Source organism: Enhydra lutris, unplaced genomic scaffold, assembly GCF_002288905.1.
Source record: "Enhydra lutris kenyoni isolate GAN:26980312 unplaced genomic scaffold, ASM228890v2 scaffoldscaffold45, whole genome shotgun sequence".
Taxonomy (NCBI): Eukaryota; Metazoa; Chordata; class Mammalia; order Carnivora; family Mustelidae; genus Enhydra; species Enhydra lutris.
The window spans coordinates 13,374,306-13,397,667 of NW_019154129.1; the positions used below are offsets into that span (position 1 = coordinate 13,374,306).

At 55.1% G+C, this 23,362-nt stretch overlaps 1 protein-coding gene and 2 non-coding genes across 4 annotated transcripts; all 3 read right to left on the bottom strand.

The window, feature by feature from the left end:
* Window positions 1-8,730: 8,730 nt before the first annotated feature.
* TRNAR-CCU lies at window positions 8,731-8,803 on the bottom strand. Its single transcript has one exon. It is a non-coding gene; the product is annotated as a tRNA-Arg (tRNA).
* A 1,502-nt stretch (window positions 8,804-10,305) lies between these two features.
* On the bottom strand, window positions 10,306-10,378 carry TRNAR-CCG. Its single transcript has one exon. It is a non-coding gene; the product is annotated as a tRNA-Arg (tRNA).
* A 6,996-nt stretch (window positions 10,379-17,374) lies between these two features.
* On the bottom strand, window positions 17,375-23,229 carry LOC111155996 (zinc finger protein 213). 2 transcript variants are annotated; one of them, XM_022516513.1, is made up of 6 exons: window positions 23,048-23,229; window positions 21,415-21,927; window positions 20,613-20,736; window positions 20,361-20,431; window positions 20,033-20,156; window positions 17,375-19,030 (listed from the first exon to the last, which is right to left on the bottom strand). In XM_022516513.1, exons 2-6 carry the CDS (start codon window positions 21,811-21,813, stop codon window positions 18,294-18,296), a joined length of 1,455 nt encoding a protein of 484 aa, XP_022372221.1. In that variant the 5' UTR covers window positions 21,814-21,927; window positions 23,048-23,229; the 3' UTR covers window positions 17,375-18,293. The 2 variants fall into 2 exon arrangements, with proteins under 2 accessions (XP_022372221.1, XP_022372222.1); XM_022516514.1 differs by having other exon boundaries at window positions 17,375-18,976; window positions 23,048-23,228.
* Window positions 23,230-23,362: the final 133 nt, after the last annotated feature.

Below are 23,362 nucleotides of genomic sequence, written 5' to 3' on the forward strand. Positions count from 1 at the left end.
AGGTGCCTCTTGGTGGCTGGGCCAGGGCACCCTACCCATCCAAAAGAGATTGTATTTGGGACACCTGGGTGGCTCACTCCATCAAGCGAATGACTCTTAGTTTTGGCTTAGGTCGTGATCTCAGGGTTAGGAGATGGAAGCCCCACAGTGGGCTCTGTGCTTAGCATGGAATCTGCTTGGGACTCTCTCTCCCTCTCCCTTTGCCCCTCCTCACTGCTCACTCTCCCTCAGGCTCTCTCTCTCTTTCAAATAAATAAATCCTTAAAGAGAGAGACTGTATTTTTCAGAGTTCTCTGGGAAAACAGAACATAGAAAGATAGAAGAGACAGAGATCTATCTGGGTTGATTTTTTTTAAAAGATTTTATTTATTTATTTGACAGAGAGAAAGATCACAAGTAAGCAGAGAGGCAGGCAGAGAAACAGGGGGAAGCAGGCTCCCTGCTGAGCAGAGAGCCCGACTCGGGGCTCTATGCCAGGACCCTGAGACCATGACCTGAGCCGAAGGCAGAGGCCCAACCTACTGAGCCACCCAGGTGCCCCTGGATTGATTTTTAAAGAACTGACTCACAGGTTGGCAGCTGGAAATTCCAGCAAAAGTAGATACTGCAGTCTTGAGTCAGAATGCCTCAGAGGTAGCATTCCAACCTCCTGAGGGAGCCTAGTCTTTGCTCCCGAGACCTTCAACTGATTTGACAAGGCCCACCTGCATTGTGGAAGGTCATCTGCTTCACCAAGTCTACCGATTTAAATGTTAATTGCATCTAAAAAAAATTACCTTTACAGCAACATCTAGACTTGTGTTTGTCCAAACATTTGGGCACCACAGCCTGGCCAAGATGACACAAATTAACCATCATGGGGTCCTACTGAGTGCTAGGCTTCTTTCTTTTTTTTCTCCCAAATTTTTTATTTACTACTTTAGTGGGGAGGGTGCACCATTCCTGGAGATACTGCAATACCAGGTGAATGTGTGGAGTGGACAGAGCAAGCTCCTATTCCAACTCCTTACTCCAAAAATCCATTTAATATATTGTCCTCAGATAGAAGACGTATCAGATATTAAACTGATGAGAACAGATACTACACTTGATCTCAGCCAAAAGGCCGAGAAGCGATTACTAGGCTTCTTTCTTAATAATAAGGGATGCAAGGTACACAAGCTTACCTTCTACTTTGGATATGTCACAGTACCTGCCGGATCAGAGAACATCACTCCCAAGCTTCTCAAAGATGCTGGTGCCTCCCCTCCACTGGGCATGTGTTATTTCCTTTGTAAACGGCATTGCCTCCAGGCACTGCCAAGACACACAAACAGCAGCAGGTGTTTGCTCTGATGGTGCCGGCCACTCAAGCATGCCTGTGTCTCTGTCCCTTCTGATTCTTTTCTCCACTGTTTGCTGCGGTATTTCTGGCAACTCTACTTCATTTCAGGAAGCTGAGCAGGCTGTGTATTATAACCAGGTGGAGGGATGCTTGCCAGGGTGTTAAGGTCTATGCCAAGGAAGAGTCCCATAGAGATCATCTGTCCCTTTTCCAGCTTTTTATGCTCCCAACCCTGATCCAGGACGGGTTACCGCTGATGCATTACCCAGGTGCTATGGCGCTGGGTTTAGAGTTCCCCTCCTTCTGAGCAGTGGCCGGACTTTCTTAGTTGAGATGGGACCCGTGTTCAGCCCAGTGGCCTGGAGGAGGAGTAGAATCCTGAAGAGATGAAACATTGTCTCGTAAGCATCGGCCTCATCTGAGGTTCCTCCCAGCCTTGAGGCAGAAGGGGTGGAGGCCTGGGTCTCCATCCATCACCCCACCTAGCCCCACTCCAAGTCTCTGGGTCCCACTTCTTCCCTCTCAGCACCCTGACATTGGCATAAGTGATCTGCCAATGGTGGGAATTCAGCTTTTTCTCAGCATCGGCTGTTTTTACACTGAGGCCCAAAGCCTGGTCTTCAGCTTCATTGGCCCTTCAGGTGAAGGACACGTGGGCTGTTTCCAGGCTGCCAGAGTGCTCGGAATTGATCATCAGTCAACACAAGCATGTCATTCTTTTGTCTCAGTGCGTTCAAGATAGTCTCCAACAGCGTAACCTTGGAGGTGAGGGACCGGTACTCTGCAAACTATGAAACATTGAGGAAAGAAACCAAAGACAATGCAAAGAAATGGAAAGACATTCCATGTTCATGGATTAGAAGAGTGAATATTGTTAAAAATGTCTATACTGTCCAAAGCAATCTACACATTTAAGGTAAACCCTGTCAGGATACCAACAGCATTTTTCACAGAATGGGAAAAGAGAATCCTAAAATTTGTATAGAACCATTAGAGACTCTGAATAGCCAGAGAAATCTTTTTTTTTAAGATTTTATGTATTCACCTAGAAAGAGTGCATAAGTGGGGAGGAGGGGCAGAGGGAGAGGAAAGGAGAGAATCCGTAGCAGACCCCACGAGGAGCACAGAGCCCTATGCAGAGCTTGACCTGAGTCGAAATCAAGTCAGATGACTGAGCCAGCCAGGCAGCCAGCTCTAGCCAAAGCAATCTTGAAAAAGAAAAGCAAAGCTGGAGGCATCACAGTTCCTGACTTCAATTATATTACAAAGCTGTAGTGACCAAAACGGTATGGTACAGGCACAAAAACAGACACATAGATCAGGAAACAGAAAAGAAAACCCAGAAATAAATCCACAATTAAAATGTTTACTTAACTAATCTCTACCCCCAAGGTGGGGCTCAACCTCATAACTCCAAGATCAAGAGTTGCACGCTTTTCTGAGCCAGCCAGGTACCCCAAATAAATCCACAATTATATGGTCAATTAACCTTTGACAAAGTAGGAAAGAATGTCCAATGCAAAAAAGACCATCTGTTCAACCAATGGTGCTGGGAAAATCAGACAGCTACAAGCAAAAGAATGAAACGGGACAACTTCCTTACACCATACACAAAGATAAATTCAAAATGTTTTACAGACCTAAATGTGAGACCTGAAACCATAAAACTCTTTGAGGAGAACACAGGCAGTAATTTCTCTGACATCAGCTGTAGCAACTTCTGGCTAGACACATCTCCACAGGCAAGAGAAAAAAAAAAAAAAAACTATGGAGACTACATCAAAATAAAAACTTCTGCACAGTAAAGTTAATGATGAACAAAAACCTAAAAGGTAACCTATGGAATGGGAGAAGATATTTGTAAATGACATATTTGATAAAGGGTTAGCATCCAAAATATATGAAGAACTTATAACACTCAAGACTCAAAAAAAGGCATAATCCAACTGAAAAATGAGCACAGGGCACCTGGCTGGCTCAGTCCATGGAGCATGTGACCCTTGATCTCAGAGTTGTAAATTCACACCACGCTTGGGTGTAGAGATTACTTTAAAAAAATAAAATCTTTTAAAAACCTTTTTAAAAAATTAAAAAATAGGCATGAACAGACATTTCTCCAAAGAAGATATCCAGACGGTCAACAGACATGAAAAAATGCTCATCATCACTCATCATCAGAGAAGTGCAAATCAAAACTATAATGTGATATCATCTCACACCTGTCAGAATGGCTAAAGTCAACAAAAGAAGAAACAGCAGGTGTTGGCAAGGATGCAGAGAAAGAGGAACCCTCATGCACTGTTGATGGGAAAGCAAACTGGTGCAGCCACCCTACAAGAGAGTACAGACCTTCCTCAAAAAGTTAAAAATAATTACCTTTTGACCCAACAATTGCGCTACTGAGTATTTACCCAACCAACACAAGCACAAAAATTCAAAGGGATTCATGTACCTTGATGTTTATAGCAGAATTTTCTACAACAGCCAAATTATGGAAGCAGTCCAAGTGTCCCTCGACTGATGAGGATAAAGAAGATGTGGTATGTGTATCTATAAAATGCGGAATATTACTCAGCCGCGAAAAAGAAAGCAATCTTGGGGCACCTGGATGGCTTAGTGGGTTAAAGCCTCTGCCTTCCACTCGGGTCATGATCCCAGGGTCCTGGAATCGAGTCCCACATCTGGCTCTCTGCTCAGCAGGGAGCCTGCTTCCTCCTCTTTCTCTGCCTGCTTCTCTGCCTACTTGTGATCTCTCTCTGTCAAATAAATAAATAAAATCTTTAAAAAAAAAAGCAATCTTGCCGTTTGCAACAGCACAGGTGGAGCTAGGGAGTATAATACTAAGCAAGATAAGTCAGCCCGAGAAAGACGAATGCCACATGAGTTCACACGTATGTGGAATTTAAGAAACAAAACAAACGAGCAAAGGGAGAGGAGAGGAGAGAGACAAATCAAGAAGCCGACTCTTAACCACAGAGAACAAACGGCTGGTTGCTGGAGAAATGGGGGCGGGGGGGGGCGAGAATGGGGGATGGGAATGGCGCGGATGGGGGATGGGGATGGCGCACGCACCTGTGATGAGCCCGGTCATGTCGGAAGTGCCCAGTCACTATACTGTACACCTGACTCTAATGTCACACTACGTTAACTAAATGGAATTAAAATTAAAACTTAAAAAAAAAAAAAAAAGATGCTCGGCAGCAGCCGCATCATTCCCCCGGGCTTTACCGGGCCTTTCCCACTGTGTCGCTGAGGTGCGGGGAGCCGCGGGACAAGCGCAGCTCGTCTCCCAGCGCCTCCGGTCTATCCGCGGCCACCGCGGGCGAGGGTCGGAATAGAGGCAGCGCTGCGGCGCCCCGGCCTTTCTCAAAACCCTCACCGGCTCGAGGGTGTGTGGTTCTCCGTGCCAGGCGGCCAGCAGGGGACTCAACCTCAGAACCTCATCCGGGGAGTCTGGTTCCAACAGCTGAGGCAACAGCTCTCCCCGGGGCAAGCCTGAGGCGGGGAGCAGGACGGGAACGCGCTCAGGAAGCGGCTGGAAAGAAGGGCGGCGAGGCAGGGCAGGGGCCCAAGTTATCACACTCTTCTCTCCCTGCTTCCTGCTCACCCTTCTAGACCCTACTGGGTGCCACTCTGCTTGGCCCACGGACCCGCGTTAGCTTTTGCAGGCGGGAGGCCTCGACTGAGCGGCTGGAGCACCAAGGGACGCGCCGCTTCCGGTTTCCTGTTCCCGCCAAGCCGCGTCCCGCCCCCCTTATCCCGGAAGTAACCGTTCGCTCCAGGAACACCTGCTGAACCCAGCATGAGATCTCCCAACCCACACAGAATCCGCCTCATCACGGCTCCTGAGAGGCTCCGGCGCGAGCCGCCTGCGGGGGACCCTCCTCGGGACTCAGTGACACCCAGGCTAGCCGCGCCGCACTCTTTCTCCGAGATCTGTTCCCAAGCTCCTCGAGGCCCTCCGCAAGCTTCTGACGTTTCTTGACCACAACCTCTCCCCTTGGCCCGTGGCTCTGCAGGTTGGAGCCCCTTTCTGTGGTACCTTTCTGCCTCCTCCACGGCCTCTGGGGCCACTCTTTGTACCTCGTTAACCGTTGTTCTTCCAATAGTCTGTTAAAATCAGGGATGACTTTTCTTCCGCCCACCCCAGCTTGATACCACTGACAAAACCCCTACATATTAAGGTGTTCAATGTAGTGGTTTTGTATCCCTATACATTGTGGACTGATCCCCACAATCAAGCTAATGAACATACCCATCACCTCACGTGGTTACTCCAAATCTACCCCCTTAGCAAATTTCAAGCCCACGATACAGTATTACTCACTCTCATCACCGTGCTGCAAATTAGGTTCCCGCAACTCATTCCTCTTACATCTGAAAGTTTGTATCCTTTGACCAACCTTCCCTGGTTCCCCGACACTCACGGATGGGTTTGCTGCCTGGACCTTGGTTTGGTGAGGAGTTTGAAGGCAGCCAAGCTCCTTACCACGATGGCATCACAATCAAGCCACATACCACCTGGTTGATTATGATGAAACAGTGTCTGGAAGGACCATGTGGCTGCTGTCCTTAACTGCTGTGGCAGCAAAGGTGATTATGAGGACTGTGGCCTGGAAGGGATTCTTTTGGGGGCCACTGGTTTGCTCACCAAAAGGAAATGGCAAGACCGGGTCTTTAAACTTTCAGCCTAAGTCATGTTCAGAAGCCCAGGGGGACATTACATGACTGGCATGAAATAATCTTTTTTTTTTAAAGATTTTATTTATTTATTTGACAGACAGAGATCACAAGTAGACAGAGAGGCAGGCAGAGAGAGAGAGAGAGAGGGAAGCAGGCTCCCCGCTGAGCAGAGAGCCCAATGTGGGGTTCGATCCCAGGACCCTGGGATCACCACCTGAGTTGAAGGCAGAGGCTTAACCCACTGAGCCACCCAGGTGCCCCGGCATGAAATAATCTTATAGCTGTGGGGCTGATATAGCTAAAGATTGAACCCATCACTGAAATGTACGTGTTGTGGAACGACATTGGAAGTTGAGTTCACAGCCTCAGGAAATCTTTCATGTGGAAGAAATGGCCCTGATTATGAAGGAGTTGGGCCAAAGACGTGGAGACCTCTGGGTGGGCTCAAACAAAGTTGACCTGGGTTTCCTTGTCAGCAAAATCAGTCTGGAATCTGTGGAGAGGAGGCTTCCCATGTTTCAATGTCCTATAATAATCTCACCCAGAGCACTTGTCTTCCAATGGGATGGTAGTGCTCCACAAAGCCCACACCAACCACCCTTGTTAGCACTGGCCCCATGTGGCCCCATGACTACAGCCAGATCAGCATGCTGTGGGCAGTGACCCAGGAGGAAATAGCTTATTCACCCAAAGAATTGCAAGTGGTGCTCATTTATGCCATCAGAGACCCAGGAAATACATGTGGGAAGGAACCTAAGGGCATTGGAGTAAGGAGGATGAGATACGATTGTTCATCTGGTGTTTATTGACCTGGGAGCACTTTCCAGAATGCCTATACTTAACATGTTATTTTGTGCCACTGAATGTGGTTCTGCCAGGTTTCTGGGTTGGTTGGCTAAGCATTGAACTCATTGGTAGACTATAATGAGACTGAGATGTGAGAACGTCCCTGGCATTGAGTAGAGAAAGCAAGCCAAAGACTTAGATGGGGATGCTGGAGCAGATCTATCACACATGATGTGGACACCCACCACCCGCTGAATCGCCCAGAAGACATACCTTTCAAGAAGGCATGGAGAAACATTGGCAAGGGAAGCACCAGCATCCTCGGATAGCTCTGCAGTCCCCAGTCTCCTCCCACGATGGTGGGAGACATGAGATGATGTTCTTGATTCCAGGGGGAATAATGGGTTTCCAGATATTTGGGAAAGTGGGAGAAGTAAGGTCAAAGCTAGAGGAACAGAAGAGTCTCACTCGTGGTTTTTGAAAGCAAAAGGGAACTATATTTTATGCAGCAGAAAAAGACAATTATCATATAATCTCATTGATATGAGGACGTTGAGAGGCAGTGGGGGGGTCGTGGGGGTAGGGAGGGAAAAAAACAAGACAAGATGGGATCAGGAGGGAGACAAACCATAAGAAATTCTTAATCTCATGAAACAAACTGAGGACTGCTAGGGGATGGTGGGGTAGGGAGAGGGTGGCTGGATGATAGACATTGGGGAGGGTATGTGCTATGGTGAGTGCTGTGAAATGTGTAAGCCTGATGATTCACAGACCTGTACCCCCGGGGAAAATAATTCATTATATGCTAATTTAAAAAAGAGAACTATTTTTGTATATGTATATAGCAAAGTTCCAGTGGTCTTCCCTTCTATGAACATGTGGTATAGGAGGTTTCTGATTTTACTTTACACCATGTGCGGAAGTTGGGAGATTTCTATCTCCAGGATGAAGACAGGGATTGCATGGATGAAAAAAAGAGGAGACTTTATTATGGACTACTTCAAACATGCACTAAAGCAGAGAAATAGTTTAAGGGGTCCTCATCCCCCAGCTTAAGCCATTAGCAACTTACGCCATTAGCAACCATTATCTTGTTTTGTCTATACCTCCAAGCAACCCATTGTATTTTCCCTAGCTTTATGGACAGATAATTGACAAATAAAAATGATATATACTGAAGGTGCACAATGTGATGATTTGATACACATATACATTTGTGAAATATTTACCACTGTTAACACAACCATCCTTCACATAGTTACCTTTTCTGCGTGTGTGCTGAGAACATTTCAGATCTCATCTCAAAGCAACTTGCAAGTATACGTTACCGTATTTATTCATTTATTTATTTTTAAGATTTTTTTTTTTTATTTGTTTGACAGAGATCACAAGTAGGCAGAGCAGCAGGCAGAGAGAGAGAGGGAGAAGCAGGCTCCCCACTGAGCAGAGAGCCCGATGTGGGGCTCGATCCCAGGACCCTGGGACCATGACCTGAGCCGAAGGCAGAGGCTTAACCGTCTGAGCCACCCAGGCGCCCCACGTTACCGTATTTATAACCATTGTCAGCACTCAACCGGTGTTTTAAAGAAAAACAGTTGTCATATAATTTAATCTCTAAATAATTGCCTTGGGTCTGTTTATAAAAGAACTTTTAAAAATATATAGAACCACAATAAAATTAATACACCTGGAAAAATGAACAATTATTCCTTTATATCATCAAGTAGAATAGATGGTTATTTTTAAAAGGTGAATGATGCCAGTATTCCTTTCTGAAAGCTGGAAACGTGCACCCCTTATTAGAAAATAGAGAGACAACCAATTTAATAGCTTAGGACTAGGACTGGGCAACCTCAAGCACCTTTAATTTGGTTTCCTCCACTGCAGAAGCATTTCACTTTTTCCCCCTTGGAGGGTGTCTAAAACTTATCCCTTTGTACCCCGGGTGGGACTCGAACCCACAATCCCTGGCTTAGGAGGCCAATGCCTTATCCATTAGGCCACCGGGGCTGACAATCAGTGTCTCGCAATGGTCCTAGACCAGTCTCTCCGACACCTCCCCGTTGTTCCCACTGGTTACACACAGATTCCTCTGTCCCCCTCCGGCCCCTCAACACCTGCATTCGGCCCGCACTCGAACCTGACCTGCTGCTAAAGCATCCCCGGATCGCGGAGAGACCGCGCACGCGCAGACGGAGCCCAAAGAACTGGGACCACAGGTGTCGCTCAGCTCGTTGGACTAGGGTGTGAGCCTCGCTTAGGGTGAGAAAAGTCTGGGGATCAAATCCTGGGCGAGCACTTTCCTCTCCTTCTGGGAAACTCCGGGTCCGGTGATAACCATTAGCAAGAAGGAGTTGCCTGTGCAAAATGTGGGAGAAGAGAGAAGAGGGGTACCAGCCCGCCTCCCTACACTGCCCCGTAGACAGGAGGTGTTACCTGGGTCCAGCTCTCCGCGGTTTTCAACAGAGCCCAGTGGCCCGAGGTCTTTGCCCTGAGCGCCCTCCGCAATGGCTCTCCTCGGACTAGCTGCGTCGGTGGAGTAGGAGATTCTCACGGTCAGAGAACCCAGCGTTAACTTTCCCACCAGAGGACGGGTGTTCTTTCCCATCTCCAAAATGTTCACCTTAATGAATTTCAAACCGCTGAAGCATCACAAAAACGATAAAGTAACACCCCCACAGGACCCCAGGTCACCTGCGCCTACCTTCCAGAATGAGGTCTCCGGCTGCCACTGCCCTGGCGGTCACCTGGTGGGAGGAGGTTACATCACCTAGGTTACCTGGCTTAGCCAGAATCCCTTGGAGAGAAGTCGGGTCCGCAGGTAAAGACATTTTTTCCCAGGTACAATGATGACCCAATCCTGGGCATATTCTTTAGGTTTAAACTTTTACATATATATGCACACAAGCCATTTAGGTACACTATCATTGTAAGAAATCGGAATAATCTGTTAGATTTTTTAAAACATTTTTTATTGTGGTAAAAATATATATATTTAACGTTAAATTGGCCAATTAAACCGTTTTTAAGTGTACAATTCAGTGGCATCAGTTATATGCACAATATCATCCAACCGTCACGACTATTTCCAAAACTTTATCACAAGAACCTATTGTATGTTGAAATGCACCTGTCCTCTCACCTTGGGACCACTCCCTTCCCCCACCTCATCCTGGCAACAATCCAACCCCCCGTCTGTCACAGCTCTGGTCGGCTGAACTATATTGACCTCGTTTGAGGCTCCCGGACTCGATGCGGGTGACAGCAGACACCGCTGGTGCCTTCAGGGCCCCACAGCACCCTCGGGTCGCGGGGGGGGGGCAGACCAGAGCCTAAGCTCCCGAGCTCCACGCGTGCTGGAACTCTGGAGCTCGGCGGTTTTCCCGGTGCGGCAGGGCGGGGCGCCGCGCCGCGAGGGGGGGGCACATTCCAGACCTCTTTAGTTTCCGCGGAGAGTGCAGTCCGGACAAAGGGAAAATATGAAGTCAAGGGAGGAAAAACAAGCACTGCAGCGACCACGAAGGGACTCGAACCCTCAATCTTCTGATCCGGAATCAGACGCCTTATCCATTAGGCCACGCGGCCCCACCAGTGGCGCTTCCCCAGCTTCACTCATAAAGCTGGTCCAGGCGCCTGTGTAGTGCAACAAAATGCGCATGCTCCTACTGGCGAGGGGCTCCGCCCCTCGGGCCCTGTGTGGGTGGGGCTGCGAGTTGGGGCCCCTTTGCGCAAACCAGTCCCAGCGGCTCGGCGAGGACCGCCCTAACGAACTGTACCGGGAGTTCGAGCCCCGGTGAGGCCGCGCAGGCTCCGGCCCTAACCGGCGCGCGTTGGGAGCGCTTCCCCTACGTGGCTCCAGAGCGCGTTCGGTCAGAGACTGCCCACTGCTCCCTCTGCAGCCCCAGAAGCCCCCGCAGCCCCCGCGCTTCCCGCATCACAGCACCGGTCAGCCTGCTGTGCTCTGTCCAGTCCTGTGGTCCCAGCCCGGGCTCCGACCAGCGGGAAAGCCGAGACCGCATCTCCTGCATTCCCACGGCCCCAGCGTGGGGCGCCTGTGGGGTGCGCAAGCTGAGACAGCGACGTGGGCCCCGGCTGACCTCTCTCGGAACATCCAGCCCAGCCTAGCCCGGGCTGGGTTCCTCAGTCCCTGCGCCCGCGGGAAGGCCCAGCCCCCCGCTTCCAGGAGCACAGGTGCACCCTTACGGGGTGCCAGTCACGTGGCATGCGTTCTCTCACTGGGTCACCTCCCCGAGGGCAGGCGCTGTTCACGTACACCCAGATCACCCACAGACCTTTACTGCAGTCCCCCTACCTCCGCGCCCCACGCACCACGCCCGCGCTGCGGCGCCCATTTACACAAGAGGAACCAGGACAGGGGATGGAGTCGGCGGCGGCGCTGGGCGGTGGCCCCCGGTGGTCAGAACCCCCGGAGCGGCAACGGGCGCAGTCCCGCCTGCAGGCAGAGCCGGCGCCTTAGCGAGCTGCGGATCTCCAGGCAGGCCTTGCGGCGCCTCTGGCCGTCGGGACCCAGCACCTCCAGTTCACACACCCGGCGGTTGACCTGCGAGGACCCCACTCAGCCTGCGCCCAGGACTGCCGGGTCCCTGGGCACCCCGCCTGGAGCCCCGTGGACGAGAAGGCCTAAAATTTCAAGTGCTGCCTTGCCATCGTGGGCCCTCAGGGGGCCTCAGAGGCCTAACCGTGAGCCCTCTGCTCCTGGCAGATGTGCCCCACACACAGCAAGAAGGGCTCCCCACCCAGCTGGCTCCCCGACCCTCCACTTGCTCTCAGTCTGAGGGGCTTCAGTTCCCTGCAAGCCTGTGAAATTATTACCCCACCCACTCTTACTATAAAGCCTGCAGCCCACAGCCCCTGCTGGTTCACCCTGTTCCTGACCGCAACCCCCAGGGGCCCTGCCAGGTGGGCAACCACCTTCTCTACCGGGCAGTGAGCAGAACCCTCTAAGACCTGCTGTGGCTCTCACCGGGGGCCCTAGCCTGGCTCACCCACAGGGTGAATGGGAGGTAATCAGAACACCAGGGATGGGGAGAAGGATGAATCCAGCCCCTTTCCCCAGGTCTCTGCCCCTAACCCCAACACACCTCAGTCAGCAGCTCCAGGAGCTCTCCCCCAGGGTCAGCTCTGAGGACCTCCACCAGAGTCTGGATAAAGTCCGAGCCCTTCTCATCATCCCGATAGGCTACACAGTCTAGGCCAGAGGACCAGGGTCAGAGCATCAGGCTTGGGCCCCACCTGCTGCTCTTTGTTGGCAGAAACGGCAGGGTGGTAGGGCGTGCAGACAGACAGGACCCCGGGGGTCAGGCAAGGGAATGGTCCAAAGAGTGGGAACTTCTGGCTTCTGGAACAACTTGGTGCTTGATATTCATGGAGTGAATATACAATTTGACCCTGCCCAGCCGTGGCCCCCCTAAAGCCACCCCAGGCATCTAGCCAGGATGCAGGGCCCCATGTAGCAGGCTTTCCCCAGGCAGCAGGCTTACCCTCAGCAGCTGCGTAAACCATCAGGATGTCCGCTTGGTCAGAGTTCCCTGGAGTGGGGCCCCCAGAGGACCTGCCTGGAAGAAGGAGCAACGCGCTGACCCAGCCTCCTGGGACTCTCCCAGCCCCAGAGGTCCCCCCAGCTCTGCCTCACGGGCACACGGGGAAGTCAGTAGAATTAGCCCAGGGTGGAAAAGGCAAATCTGAACTCAAATCTCAACACCACCACAAGAACTCAAGTCTCTCAGCTCTGCCACCTACCAGCTGTGGGACCTTAGGAAAACTGTCTCACCTTCCTGCCTCCAGTGTTGTTTTGAGGCTCAAGGAGGGGCAGAAGCCCTCGATTTTCAGCGGCCCTTGCGGTTTCGGAAGGTTTCCCTTCCCATCCTCTTGGCAAGACCCCGATCAGAGCCCTGGAGAGGCACACCGGACAGCCCTCCCACCAGTCCTGGCCAAGCCCGGGCTCCAGCAGGAAGCCACGCCCACCTTGGGCATCAGCATAGATCTGGAGGACGTGGGCATGTGAGGGGGTGGTTGGTGATGCCTGCAGCCAGCGCCGGAACCAGGGGAGAGCTGTGGGTCCCACACCAGCGTCCCTCTGCCCTGGAAGGGAGAGGGGATATGCAGATTCTTTGGCTGAGCAGATACCTGGGGGTGCCCCCAGGGGTCCACAGCCCATCCCCCAGAAATCCAGGGCAGGCCTGCCAGGCTGCAAGGACCCAAAGGATGGAAATGCATGTGCTGAGGGTAAAGTGCTCAAATTCATGGACTTCTAGGAGAGGCTAGGAGATGGGGCAGTGCACGTGAAGCGCCCATGCTGAGGCCTCCTGAAGAAGGTGGACAGCAAGTCCTGGGAGGCGGGGACCTGGCCTGGCCTTCAGTGGGGAGGGGATGGGCAGGCCCCACTTACCCCCGCGGCAAGCCTGAAGCAGGAAGATCTTGGGGCAGCCCCACAGGGCCCTGCAGCGGCTCAGCTCCTGCACCAGCGCCTCTGGCTGGACCTCCTGCCCGTCAGCTCCCAGCAGCTGGCCCTGTGGCCCCCCATGGGCCATGAGGGCCACAAGGGCACAGCTCACTGGGACCCTGCGGGCATCTAGGCCCTCTCGGAACTGGGCCATCTCCTCCCGGAAAGCCTGGAGTGGGGATAAGATGGAGGCCTGGGCCCAGGCTTTGTCCTCCCCAGTGCCTGATAGCCCTCCAGAGAGGTTTGTCCAGTCCCTGCCCACCCTACTTCCCACCTCCTGCCAGCCTCAGGCCCACAGAGAAAGTCCTTTTTCTAACTCCCCCGCCCGCCCACTGCAAACCTGGCATGGCCTAATTGGAAGAATCATGTGGTCTAGCCTCTTGCAGCTGGGTCTTTGGCCAGGGCAGGGAAAATGCCCCACAAAGGAAAGAGGCGTGAGGGGAGAGCAATGAGCTGACAGGTGTCTGGGAAGGAAGCTGAGACCCTCGAAGGAAAAGCTGGAGGGTCCCGCTGGGGCCTGGAGCAGAGGAGTGGAGAAGCAGCGGGGGACGCCGCCAGAGCCCGGGAGACAAGCTCCCCACACGTGCAGCAGGAAGGATGGAAGCCAGAGCCGGTGAGAAGCCCTGCAGAGAGTCGCTCGGCTCCTGGGGTGGCGGGGGGAGCTTCCTTCAGAGCCTCACCAGAGCTCTGGACTTCACCTCACCTGGGCCGTAGGGTCTGTCCTTAGGGTGGTCTTGAAGTTCAGGGCCTGACACAGGCCCCCCAGCGCCTCCACATCATGCTGGGCCCCAGGCCGGCCATGGATCACGGATAGCAGGAGGGCAGCTCCGGTCCCGGACAGGTCATACTGAGCGCTGGGGCTGGGTTCTGGCTACAGACAAGTGAAGGAGCATTCAGAGTGGTCTGAGAACCTCCCAGCTCCTCACATCCCCCCATCTCAGGTCTCCCCAAGCCTCTGTCCCGCTCACATCTGTCACATCATTCACCCCACCCCGTGCCCCTCACCTGGGGCTCCCAGGGTTCCACATCCCCCAGGCACAGTGCACCCCTCAAGGAGCTCCGGAGGACTGGGCAGTAGGAGGCCTCTGACTCTTTGGCTGTCCTGTAGAAGACCTGGGGGGACCAGAGAACCCCTAGGGGGCTGCTCCATGGGGGCACAGTTTGGGGAGGGAAAAGGGCACTGGCTTCAGGGAACAACCTGCCTAGCTTGTGGCTACCGCAGTCTCTTTGGGGTCCCTGCCAGAACAGAGGAAGGACACAGGCAAAAAAATGGGAGAGCATGAAGGGGATGTCCTAGTTCATGTTCAATGTCATGGGTTTCTCTGGACATGGATGTCCTTAAGTGGATCCTGGCCATGCCATTAACCACACCACGCCCCACCCCAGGGATCAGTGTGCACAGAGCTGGGCGCTTCCTAGAGCAGGCTGGGGCCTGTTTGGGAAGGTTCACAGGGTAGCTACTGCCTGGGGAGGACACCAGGCTGGGGAAAGCTGCAGCCCACCCTTCACCTCCAGGGTCACCAGTGGCCACCCAAGTGCCCAGTGAGACTGTTGGGGCTCCAGCCCAGCCCAGAACTGGATCATTCACCACTCTGACTTCCAGGGACCTGCAGTCTGACAGACAGTCACCGTCTGTCTGTGTGAGTATGAACAGGGCTGGGTAGAAGCAGAGGCGCAGACTGGAGGAAACCAAGGAAGGGCATCAGTGACAGCCTGGTAGGGAACGTGTGAGGCTGGCTGGGACAACAGGAGGGCAAGCCAGGGGGAGTGGTGTGGGCAAAGGTGCGAGCTGAGAAGCGGCTGGGAGTGTCAGGAATCCTGAGTAGGCTGTGAGCAGGGGCATGGGTGGGGCAGGAGGCAAGGGCTCCAGAATGATACCACATGCATAGACAATAAAGATTCAACTGTAAAACGGGGGGGGGGGGGGGGGCGTGTGAATGACTTGAACCGCCAAGCAGGGTCAGGAGAGCACAGCAGAGCCTGGGGAAGTGATTGGCACGGACCCCCTCCCAGGGATTCCCCATCTGGAGCCCTTACCTCCGTCAGCAGCTGCAGCAGAGACCAGTGAGGAAATCGGCCACAGAGCTGGCTCAGGCCAGCGAGGAAGGCTCCGGGCTCAGGGGCAGCTGGGTGTTGAAATGGTACATGGGCCTGGAGGGTAGAGCTCGCCCCTCCTGCCCACCCCCACCCCTACTTTGTGCCGTCCCAAAACCGGTTTCCCTGCCCAGCCCACTCACCCCCAGGAGTCGTCGAGAGCAGCAGGAAAACTTTGGGGCAGCCCCACAGGGCCCTGCAGCGGCTCAGCTCCCAGACCAACTGCTGGGGCTGCCTCAGCTGCCCACGGGGGGCCACCAAGGCCACGAGGGCACAGCCCACAGGGCCCCCAAGGGCATCCAGCTGCTCCCGGAACCCAACCAGCTCCTCGAGGAAGCCCTAGGACAAAAGCAAAAGCCTGAGTCCAAGGAGGCCCCCGGGTGGGCCTAGGGGTGGGTGCTGGGATGAGGGTGAGGTCAGAGGCGGGTGAGGACTCACCTAGACAGAGGCCTCCCTCTTCTGGCAGCTCTCAAAGCCCAGGGTCCGGAACACACCCTCCAGGACAGCAACAGTGGAGGCTAACACCCCAGGGCTGCTGAGTGTCAGAGCCACCCTGGGACCCTGCAGGCCGTACTTCCCCTGGGGAAGCAAGGGCAGAGTTGGGCTGAGGCAGGGCTCAGCTGAAAGCCAGGAATGGGCTGGGCCAGGCAGTGCCTCCCACTACCTTTCTTTCCAGACTCTGTCTAGCATCTGCCATCTGCGAGGCCACCTGCAGGGTCCCAGCCACCAGGAAGGCCATGGGGGCTGGGTGGGGGCTTCCTCTGAGCACCAAGTGTACCCCCTGCCCCTGGTGCTGATGCCCCAGATCCCAAAACTTGTCCTTTCCCTGAGCCCTTGTCCTATTAGCTCTGTTTATGAGCTGAGCTGGACTCTGCTCCTTCCCTGGAACTCTAGGCCATAGGCCCCACTGCCTCAGTCCCCGTACTGTTCTCTGGCTCCAGCGGGCTACTTCCTGGCTGGCACTGGCACACCCCCACCTGAGCCAGGAGCCTATGCCCAATCTTATTCTTAGCTCTCGGCCCACCTCCTATCTGATCCTGTTACACAGGAGTGTCTCCCTTCTGAGCCAGCCACCAGCACCGAGAAGTCCACGCATGGCTCTCACCGCCCCCCCCACTCCTGCACACCACCCACGCCACCCGCACACGTGCACATGGCAGCCTTGAGCTCAAGGGTACGGGGAGAGGTAGCGCGTGCTGTCTCACAGGCAGAAACCCCCACTGGAGTCATCTGTCCACAGAGGGGCCCCAGGTGCTTCATCTGGGGAGTCCGGTCCATCACAGCGAGCTCAAGATGAAGCAAGTATTAAATGGGGGATTGGCTGAGGAAGGGCCCTGGGGCGGGAGAGGCTGGCACACAGACTAGGGGACGGAACGTTCTGTCGCTGTCTACTCCCACTACTCTTCAGGCGGCCTGCCGAGGCTACTACCAGGCCAACTGGGAAGGGCTCTATGGGGGCAGGAGGCCCCCTGACCATGCATCCACTAGTTCTGCGCAGGCTCCAGGCGGGGGGAACTCAGCAGGGGAGGGGTCAAATGTCAAGGGCTGGGTGGGGAATGGGGCCCATTCTGACAGCTGTCCTCTCCCGCTAAGGGATCTGAGCACCGGGAATACCTTGGAGTTCTGGATCCCCTTTAACAGCCAGAGCACACCGTGCCGCCCACCCCAGTCACCTCGCACCCAAGCCTATTTCTTCAGATTGCCATTGAGGAGAAAGGGAGCGGCCCGGTGAAGACCTGCTCAGCTCTCCTGTTGTCCTGCCAGGGTGGCGAGGGGTGTCACCAGCTGTCCCATCCTGAGCTGCCCCCGGTCCTTGGCTGACACAAGCTGATCAGAGTCCTGAGACTCCCGCCGGTACTTTGGGGCCCAGACAACCTGGAAGCCAAGAATGGGTCTCCACCAGGCGACCACCCCACACCAGGGCCACTGACACCCCCAAACCGGGAGCCGGAGAGGTGTGAATTCCAGGACCCCTGCCCAGCAACCACACAAAGAACAGATCAGCCTAAAGAAAGATTCCGTTATTTATTCAACGTCCTCTGCTGCCTGCCCTTTGGAGACCAGCAGAGCCGAGCTCCTTCAGAGAGCCCGTGGTGGGTCCCTGCTGTCGCCTATCTGCAGACACTGTGGCCAGCAGCACGGAATGCAGTGCTTAGGGAGTCAGCGACTGAGCGCTAACAGAGTGCTAGTGTTAAGTATCACGAACCCCACACCTCTGGAGAGGGGGGCCGCCAGGGGCAGCCAGCCTCCAGCAGCCCTGTCCTTGGTCTTCAGTGTGGGCCTCCCATCCCTGGAGCCGCCACCACCCTCACCAGACTGGCGGGGGAGTGCGCTCAGGAACTTGCTTGGGGGCAAGTAGGCTAAGAGCAGAGGCAGTTGGTTGCCATTCAGGGCCCAACGGTCAGGGCCTAGAAATGGGAGGGGATGTGGCTGGAAAGCCCCCTGTGGCCATACCCAGGACCCAGATCCTCCCCAGGATGGGCTGTCCCTCCCAGAGCCCAGCAGCATCCCGCAGGTCATGGCCTGTCCTCCACACCCACTTCAAGGCACAGCTTGGAAGGGCAGAGGGCCAGGCCCACAGACTCAGCCCACGGGGCAAGGAACAAAGAGCCACAGGGGCAAGCAAGGCTGGTGGGGGGGGGGGGTTAGGGCAGTGCGGAGGACCCCAGGCCCTGCCCCAGTCCTCACACTTCCCTGATGGCGCAGCCTGTCTCCCACGCAGAGGCCACAGGCCAGGAATGTGCTGCAGCCCCAGGAAAGAAGAAGGAAAATGGCCATGAGGTGCGGGGGCTTCCCACTCCGTGGGAGCGGGGGCCAGGCCCTAGGGCAGGGCGGGCAGCCCGGATGGAGGCCACAGAGGGAGGGTGAAGCCCAGGAGGCCTGCGGTGGCTGCTTCACCCTCAGGAGATCCCCCCCACCCCCACCCCTGGCCCTCGCCAGCCCTTAGCCCACAGGCTGGGCCATCTTGGCGTGCAGGCTCTGGTGGGCGATGAGGTGGGCTCGCTGCTTGAAGCTCTTGTCGCACTCGCCGCAGCCGAAGGGCCGCTCGCCAGTGTGCACGCGCCGGTGGTCCAGCAGGTAGGAGCGCAGTGAGAAGCTCTTGCCGCACTCGCTGCAGCCGAAGGGCTTCTCGCCCGTGTGGATGCGCTGGTGGTCGGCCAGGTAGGCGCTGCGGCTGAAGCTCTTGCCGCACTGGGAGCAGGAGAAGGGCTTCTGGCCCGTGTGCACGCCCTGGTGGCGCAGCAGGTCCGACGAGCTGCGGAAGCTCTTCTCGCATGCCTGGCACTTGTGCGGCTTCTCGCCAGTATGCGTGCGCTGGTGGCGCGCCAGGTCCGAGCCCCAGCGGAAGCGCTTGCCGCACTGACCGCAGCTGTGCGGCTTCTCCGCCTCCAGGTCCCGCAGCTGCCGCCGGCGCGCGGGCGGCCGCCCCCTCCGTGCCCCCACCGCGCGGCCCAGGGGCGCCCCCGGCCGGGCCTCGCCCTCCCAAGCCTCGGCTTCCTCAGGGCTCCAGGAGGCAGTCACGTCACTGTGGCCGGTACCACAGCCACCGTCTCCGGCCTGGCCCCTCGGTGCCGTCACCGACTCCTCCAGCCCGGGTTGCTCCCTGTGGCTCCGGAGCCCCAAACCTGCAAGCCGAGAGGGGGCAGCCTCTTCAGTTCCACTGGGTTCTGGCACCAGAGCTGGGGCGAGGCAGAAACAGGACTCAGGTCCAGAAAGCCCTGGGCTGCACAGACCCCAGCCTCAGTTTCCCCGCCATAAAATAGGGACACAACAAAATGGCCACGGAGAAACACTTCTGAGGCAGAGGCAAGGGGATCCAGCCGGGCCGATCCTGCCTGCCTAGATGCCTACTAATCACACGCCCAGCCTTCCACAGCCATATCCACACTGGCACCCCACGTCCCACGCTCTGAACCTTGGCTATTCAAGCGCTGAAACAATAAATTCAGGCAATTTGTAAATTACCCAAACCCTCAATATTTCTTACCAGAAACTAAGAAGCCACATGGGTTCAGCCTAGGTGGCTACTCACATTCCACAAGCTCTTATCCCCTAAAATCAACAACAGATTTGCACAGAGAATGATCCTAGCCCGCCCGCTGGGTCATGCGGATTCCATGAGATAACCCCCAAACAGGGCTCAGAAAGGCTCTAGCGGGGACAGGAGCTCCAGGAGGGCGGCCTCCGAAGAGCAGGGCCCAGGCCTGGGCACATGGACGCTCGGTGCTCCTACTGTCAGCCCCTCTTCGTGGGCTTTCATAAGGACAGTCCCAGCTCAGTCCCTTCAGTGTCCATTGACGTGAGATCCCTTGTGTGTGACCCACGACCACACTTCTGTGCAGCCAAGTGGTGAGAATTGCAGGAAAATGCCCACACGAGAGCTCAGCACAGTGCTGACGCGGGGCGAGCACCCACCATATGGAAACACACACTCACAGGCCGAGAAAAAGGAACACTGACAAGAAGGGAAAATCACCCAGGGCTCTTGAAAAGACCCAGCGAAAGCCACTTTCCAGCCAGCTAAGGAGGAGGTGGGAAGACTGAGGATTCCAACAGGAACATAACGCGGGTGTATGGCCTGCCCACCCCCACCCTCTGTCACCGGGACCCCCCACGACGGCTGCTGCTTCTAGTTCAGAGGAGCCAAGGACCCCAAGGGTCCAGTCTGCACCACTGCTTACCCAGGGCAACATTCTGGGAGTTCTCTCGCTTTATGTCCCAAAAGAATTCCCTCTGAGCAGGGTCCAGAGAGCCCCATTCTTCCCGGGAGAAATAGAAGGGAATGTCTCCAAATGTCACAGGTCCCTAGAATGAGGTCAGAAACAGAAACAAAAACAAACCACCTGGCTCAGAACTGTCACTCTGGAGCACCCCTGGGGATGGGGGACAGGATGGGTCCAAGCAGAGCTAGGAGAGATGGGAGAGGCCTTGATGAAAAGACAAGGTCCATTTTAGGGACTCAAGATGGCAACGAGGGCCTCAGAGGGGACAAACGGACTGGTAACTCACGTGGGCCTCAGAGGCAAAGCAGGTGTCGGCTGTCTCTCTGGTTCTCCCTTCTTTAAGAGCGGGAAGCTGGGCTGAAGAAGAACAGAGGCTCACAGACGCCAGCCCGGGCCAGGAGTGAGATCTCACACGTGTACATGCACATGCATCCCTAGGCTTTCTGGAACAGAAATACCCTTCCTGCTACCCTCAGCGCAAGGCTCGGGAAGGAGCCAGGCCCCTGCCCAGCAATCTGGGGCCTACAAGCTTACTTACCACCATAGCTGCGCTGCTCCCAAGGTGCAGGTGGCCAGCTTCGCGCCCCCACCTTCATGCGAAGCCCCCTGGCCTGGGGTCCCTGGACCGTAGCCTCGGGTTCCACCTCCTCTGAGGGCACTTCCTGTGCGGGGACCACAACATGCTCATCAACACCGAGACTGGACGGGGGAGACAGAGCTTAATCCCTGGGAAGGAGACACAGGACATGTCCCTCAGGACATGGGGAAGGAGATCCACATGGGGTCCCAGAAAAATCCATGGGAGAAGGTGACACCAGGCAGTGCTGTGTGCCCAATCAAGCACGAGGCAAGAAGAGCTCCCCAAAGCCAAATCACAGAGACCCTGAGTACAGGGGTGTGGGGGCAGACCTCTACAGCCAGGGCGGAACACCACACCCCAGCCACTCATTAGCACCTTCCCCAAGGTCAAGAATCCAACACCCCTCAGAGAGCAGGGTTCACACGGACAGCTGCCTTCTCGTACCCACTCTGCTGCTCTCATTACACATGACTATATCCCCAGGGCCTGGACTAAAGCAGAACACTGTATTTGTAGAACCAGCGTGGAGCTCACACCGCCCTCCTGGAGCGTACCCACTTTGGTCCTATTGGGACCACCCTCCAAAGCCACCAAAAAGAAACCAGATTCATTTGGACAGTGTCTTTCAGAAAGGCAACACCTGCATGACACGCTCCTGTTGCTGCTTCCTCTGGCTCTGCATCACCACCACCCCTGGAGGACTTGTTTCTCCGGAGACGGCCCCCGCTCTGTGGCCAGGTGCCAGCCGGGGCCGGCTTACCTGCGGCCGTGCTTTCACTGGCTGCTTCCGCAGGACCTCCACCAAGGCAACGGCCTCCTCTCCACTCCCTGGACACTGCTCTCGGACCCAGCCCTGGACGCCTCCGGGCAGCACGCTCAGGAACTGCTCCAGCACCAGCAGCTCCAGGATCTGCTCCTTGGTGCGCAGCTCTGGCCGCAGCCAGCGGCAGCAGAGCTCCCAGAGCTGGCTGAAGGCCTCATGGGGCCCGCCCACATCCCTGTAGCAAAAGTGCCGAAAGCGCTGGCGACAGGCCTCGGAGTCCCTGCTATCCTCTTGCCGGGCAGAGTCCTGCTCCCAGGAGGAATCTTCCACCTTGACGATCAGCAGCCCCTCTCCCTCCCCAGGGGCCTCATCCTGAGGCTCTGGGGGTGCTGCCATTCCCCTGGTCTAAAGCTCAGGACTGGCCGGCCTCAACCTGGGCCTGGGAGCCTGCCCTTCAGTCTCCCAGAGGGATCCCCTGTGGCAGCTGGGTGGGCATCTGGACAGGTACTCCTAGGAAAAGAGCAAAAGGCGGGGGTCAGGGGGGAATACAAGAGCAAACACCAGCCAGCCTGCTCCTGTCCTCTCCTGGCTCTGAAGTCTTCTTTAGGCCTTGCTCATGTGATTCTCTGTGCTACCAACACATGTCTACAGACCCTTATCCTCGGCTTTGAGATCCAAAACTCCCAGGTGTTCACTACCTGGCCTACTGATGTGACCACATTCATAATCTCCACTTATCTCCCTCAAGGTAAATGTTTGTATATCTTACAGCAAAAATATTTATGTATCTCTTCAGCTTGTAAATATTCGCCAAGTTGTACTTACCATGTATTTCTGTATGTGTATTACACTTCAGTAAAAAATGGAATTAACACATTGGATGACTGAGTGTTGCTGTAGGCTCCTCTGGTGAGGTTGCTTGATATACCATGTGTGCTAGATTACCTTCCTAGAATCTGAAAACTTCTGAATTCCAAAACATCTTGGCCCTGGGGTGTCGGCAAAGAGCTCACAGACACCAGGCTAAGCCATTTATCCACAGGTACATACGAATGAATGACACATATTTATACCTTCCATAGATACTCCCAGATAGCCCTGAAAAGTATATATTTTGAAATTTTCCTCAATTGCTCTTTTGTTTCAACAAAAAAGTGACACAGAGCATTATAATAAAAAGTGGGGGATTTAAACAACACAGAAACATAAAATAGAAGCTCCCTTCCAAAGGCAGTTGCACACCCCCACCCCCATTAACAGTATGACATGTGACCTCCTGGACTTTTCCTTGTCCATTTACTGGAAATGTATCCATAGGAACGGAGAAAACCAAGTGGTTCTGTGTGCTTACAGACATGAGGTCTTACTGCACTTACTATTTTGTATCTTGCTTTTCCACCTAACAATGTTTCTTCATTAGCCGCTCTGGGAGATTCCAAGGTGTGAATGCGCTCCAGGTTCTTACCCAAGCGAGGCACCCAGCTTGTTTCCAGTCCTTCTCCACTACACACTAAGCACTTTATTTACTTTATTCTCCTACTCCTCACAACACCCCTTAAAAGTACGCGCTCCATTCTCATCCTCCAGTGACCGAGGAGAAGGCTCCTTTCGGAGAGGGCCCGGGACTCACCAGGGTCGCTCGGCAGGACGCGGCGGGAGGGAACGCGGACCGGCCGGAGCCCGGCGCTCCGACCCCAGCAACCTCGCCAGCGCGCAGCTGAGAGGCGACGGGCGGGCAAGGCGAGCGCAAGCAACCCCACCCCCGGCGCTTCCTAGCAGCGCGCGCCCCCTTCGGCCTCTGTCTCGGTGCTCCGGCCCCTGCCGCCAGGAGCCCCTCGCTCGACCTCGTAGCCCCGCAGCCCGCGTCGCCGGTCCCGCCCCCGAGATACACACCGCCCACAACTGCCCAGAGGTTCCTAGTTCCGTCGCCAGGTTCTTGCGACGG

Bases quoted from the DNA above. Each gene is read 5' to 3' on its own strand.
- LOC111155996 (XM_022516513.1), bottom strand. From the start codon at position 21,813: ATGGCAGCACCCCCAGAGCCTCAGGATGAGGCCCCTGGGGAGGGAGAG. The intron at 20,737-21,414 runs GTAAGCCGGCCC...GTCCCCGCACAG, and splicing joins CAGTGAAAGCACGGCCGCAG to GAAGTGCCCTCAGAGGAGGT. The intron at 19,031-20,032 runs GTAAGCAGTGGT...GCCTCGCCCCAG, and splicing joins CTCCCAGAATGTTGCCCTGG to CTCTGGTGCCAGAACCCAGT.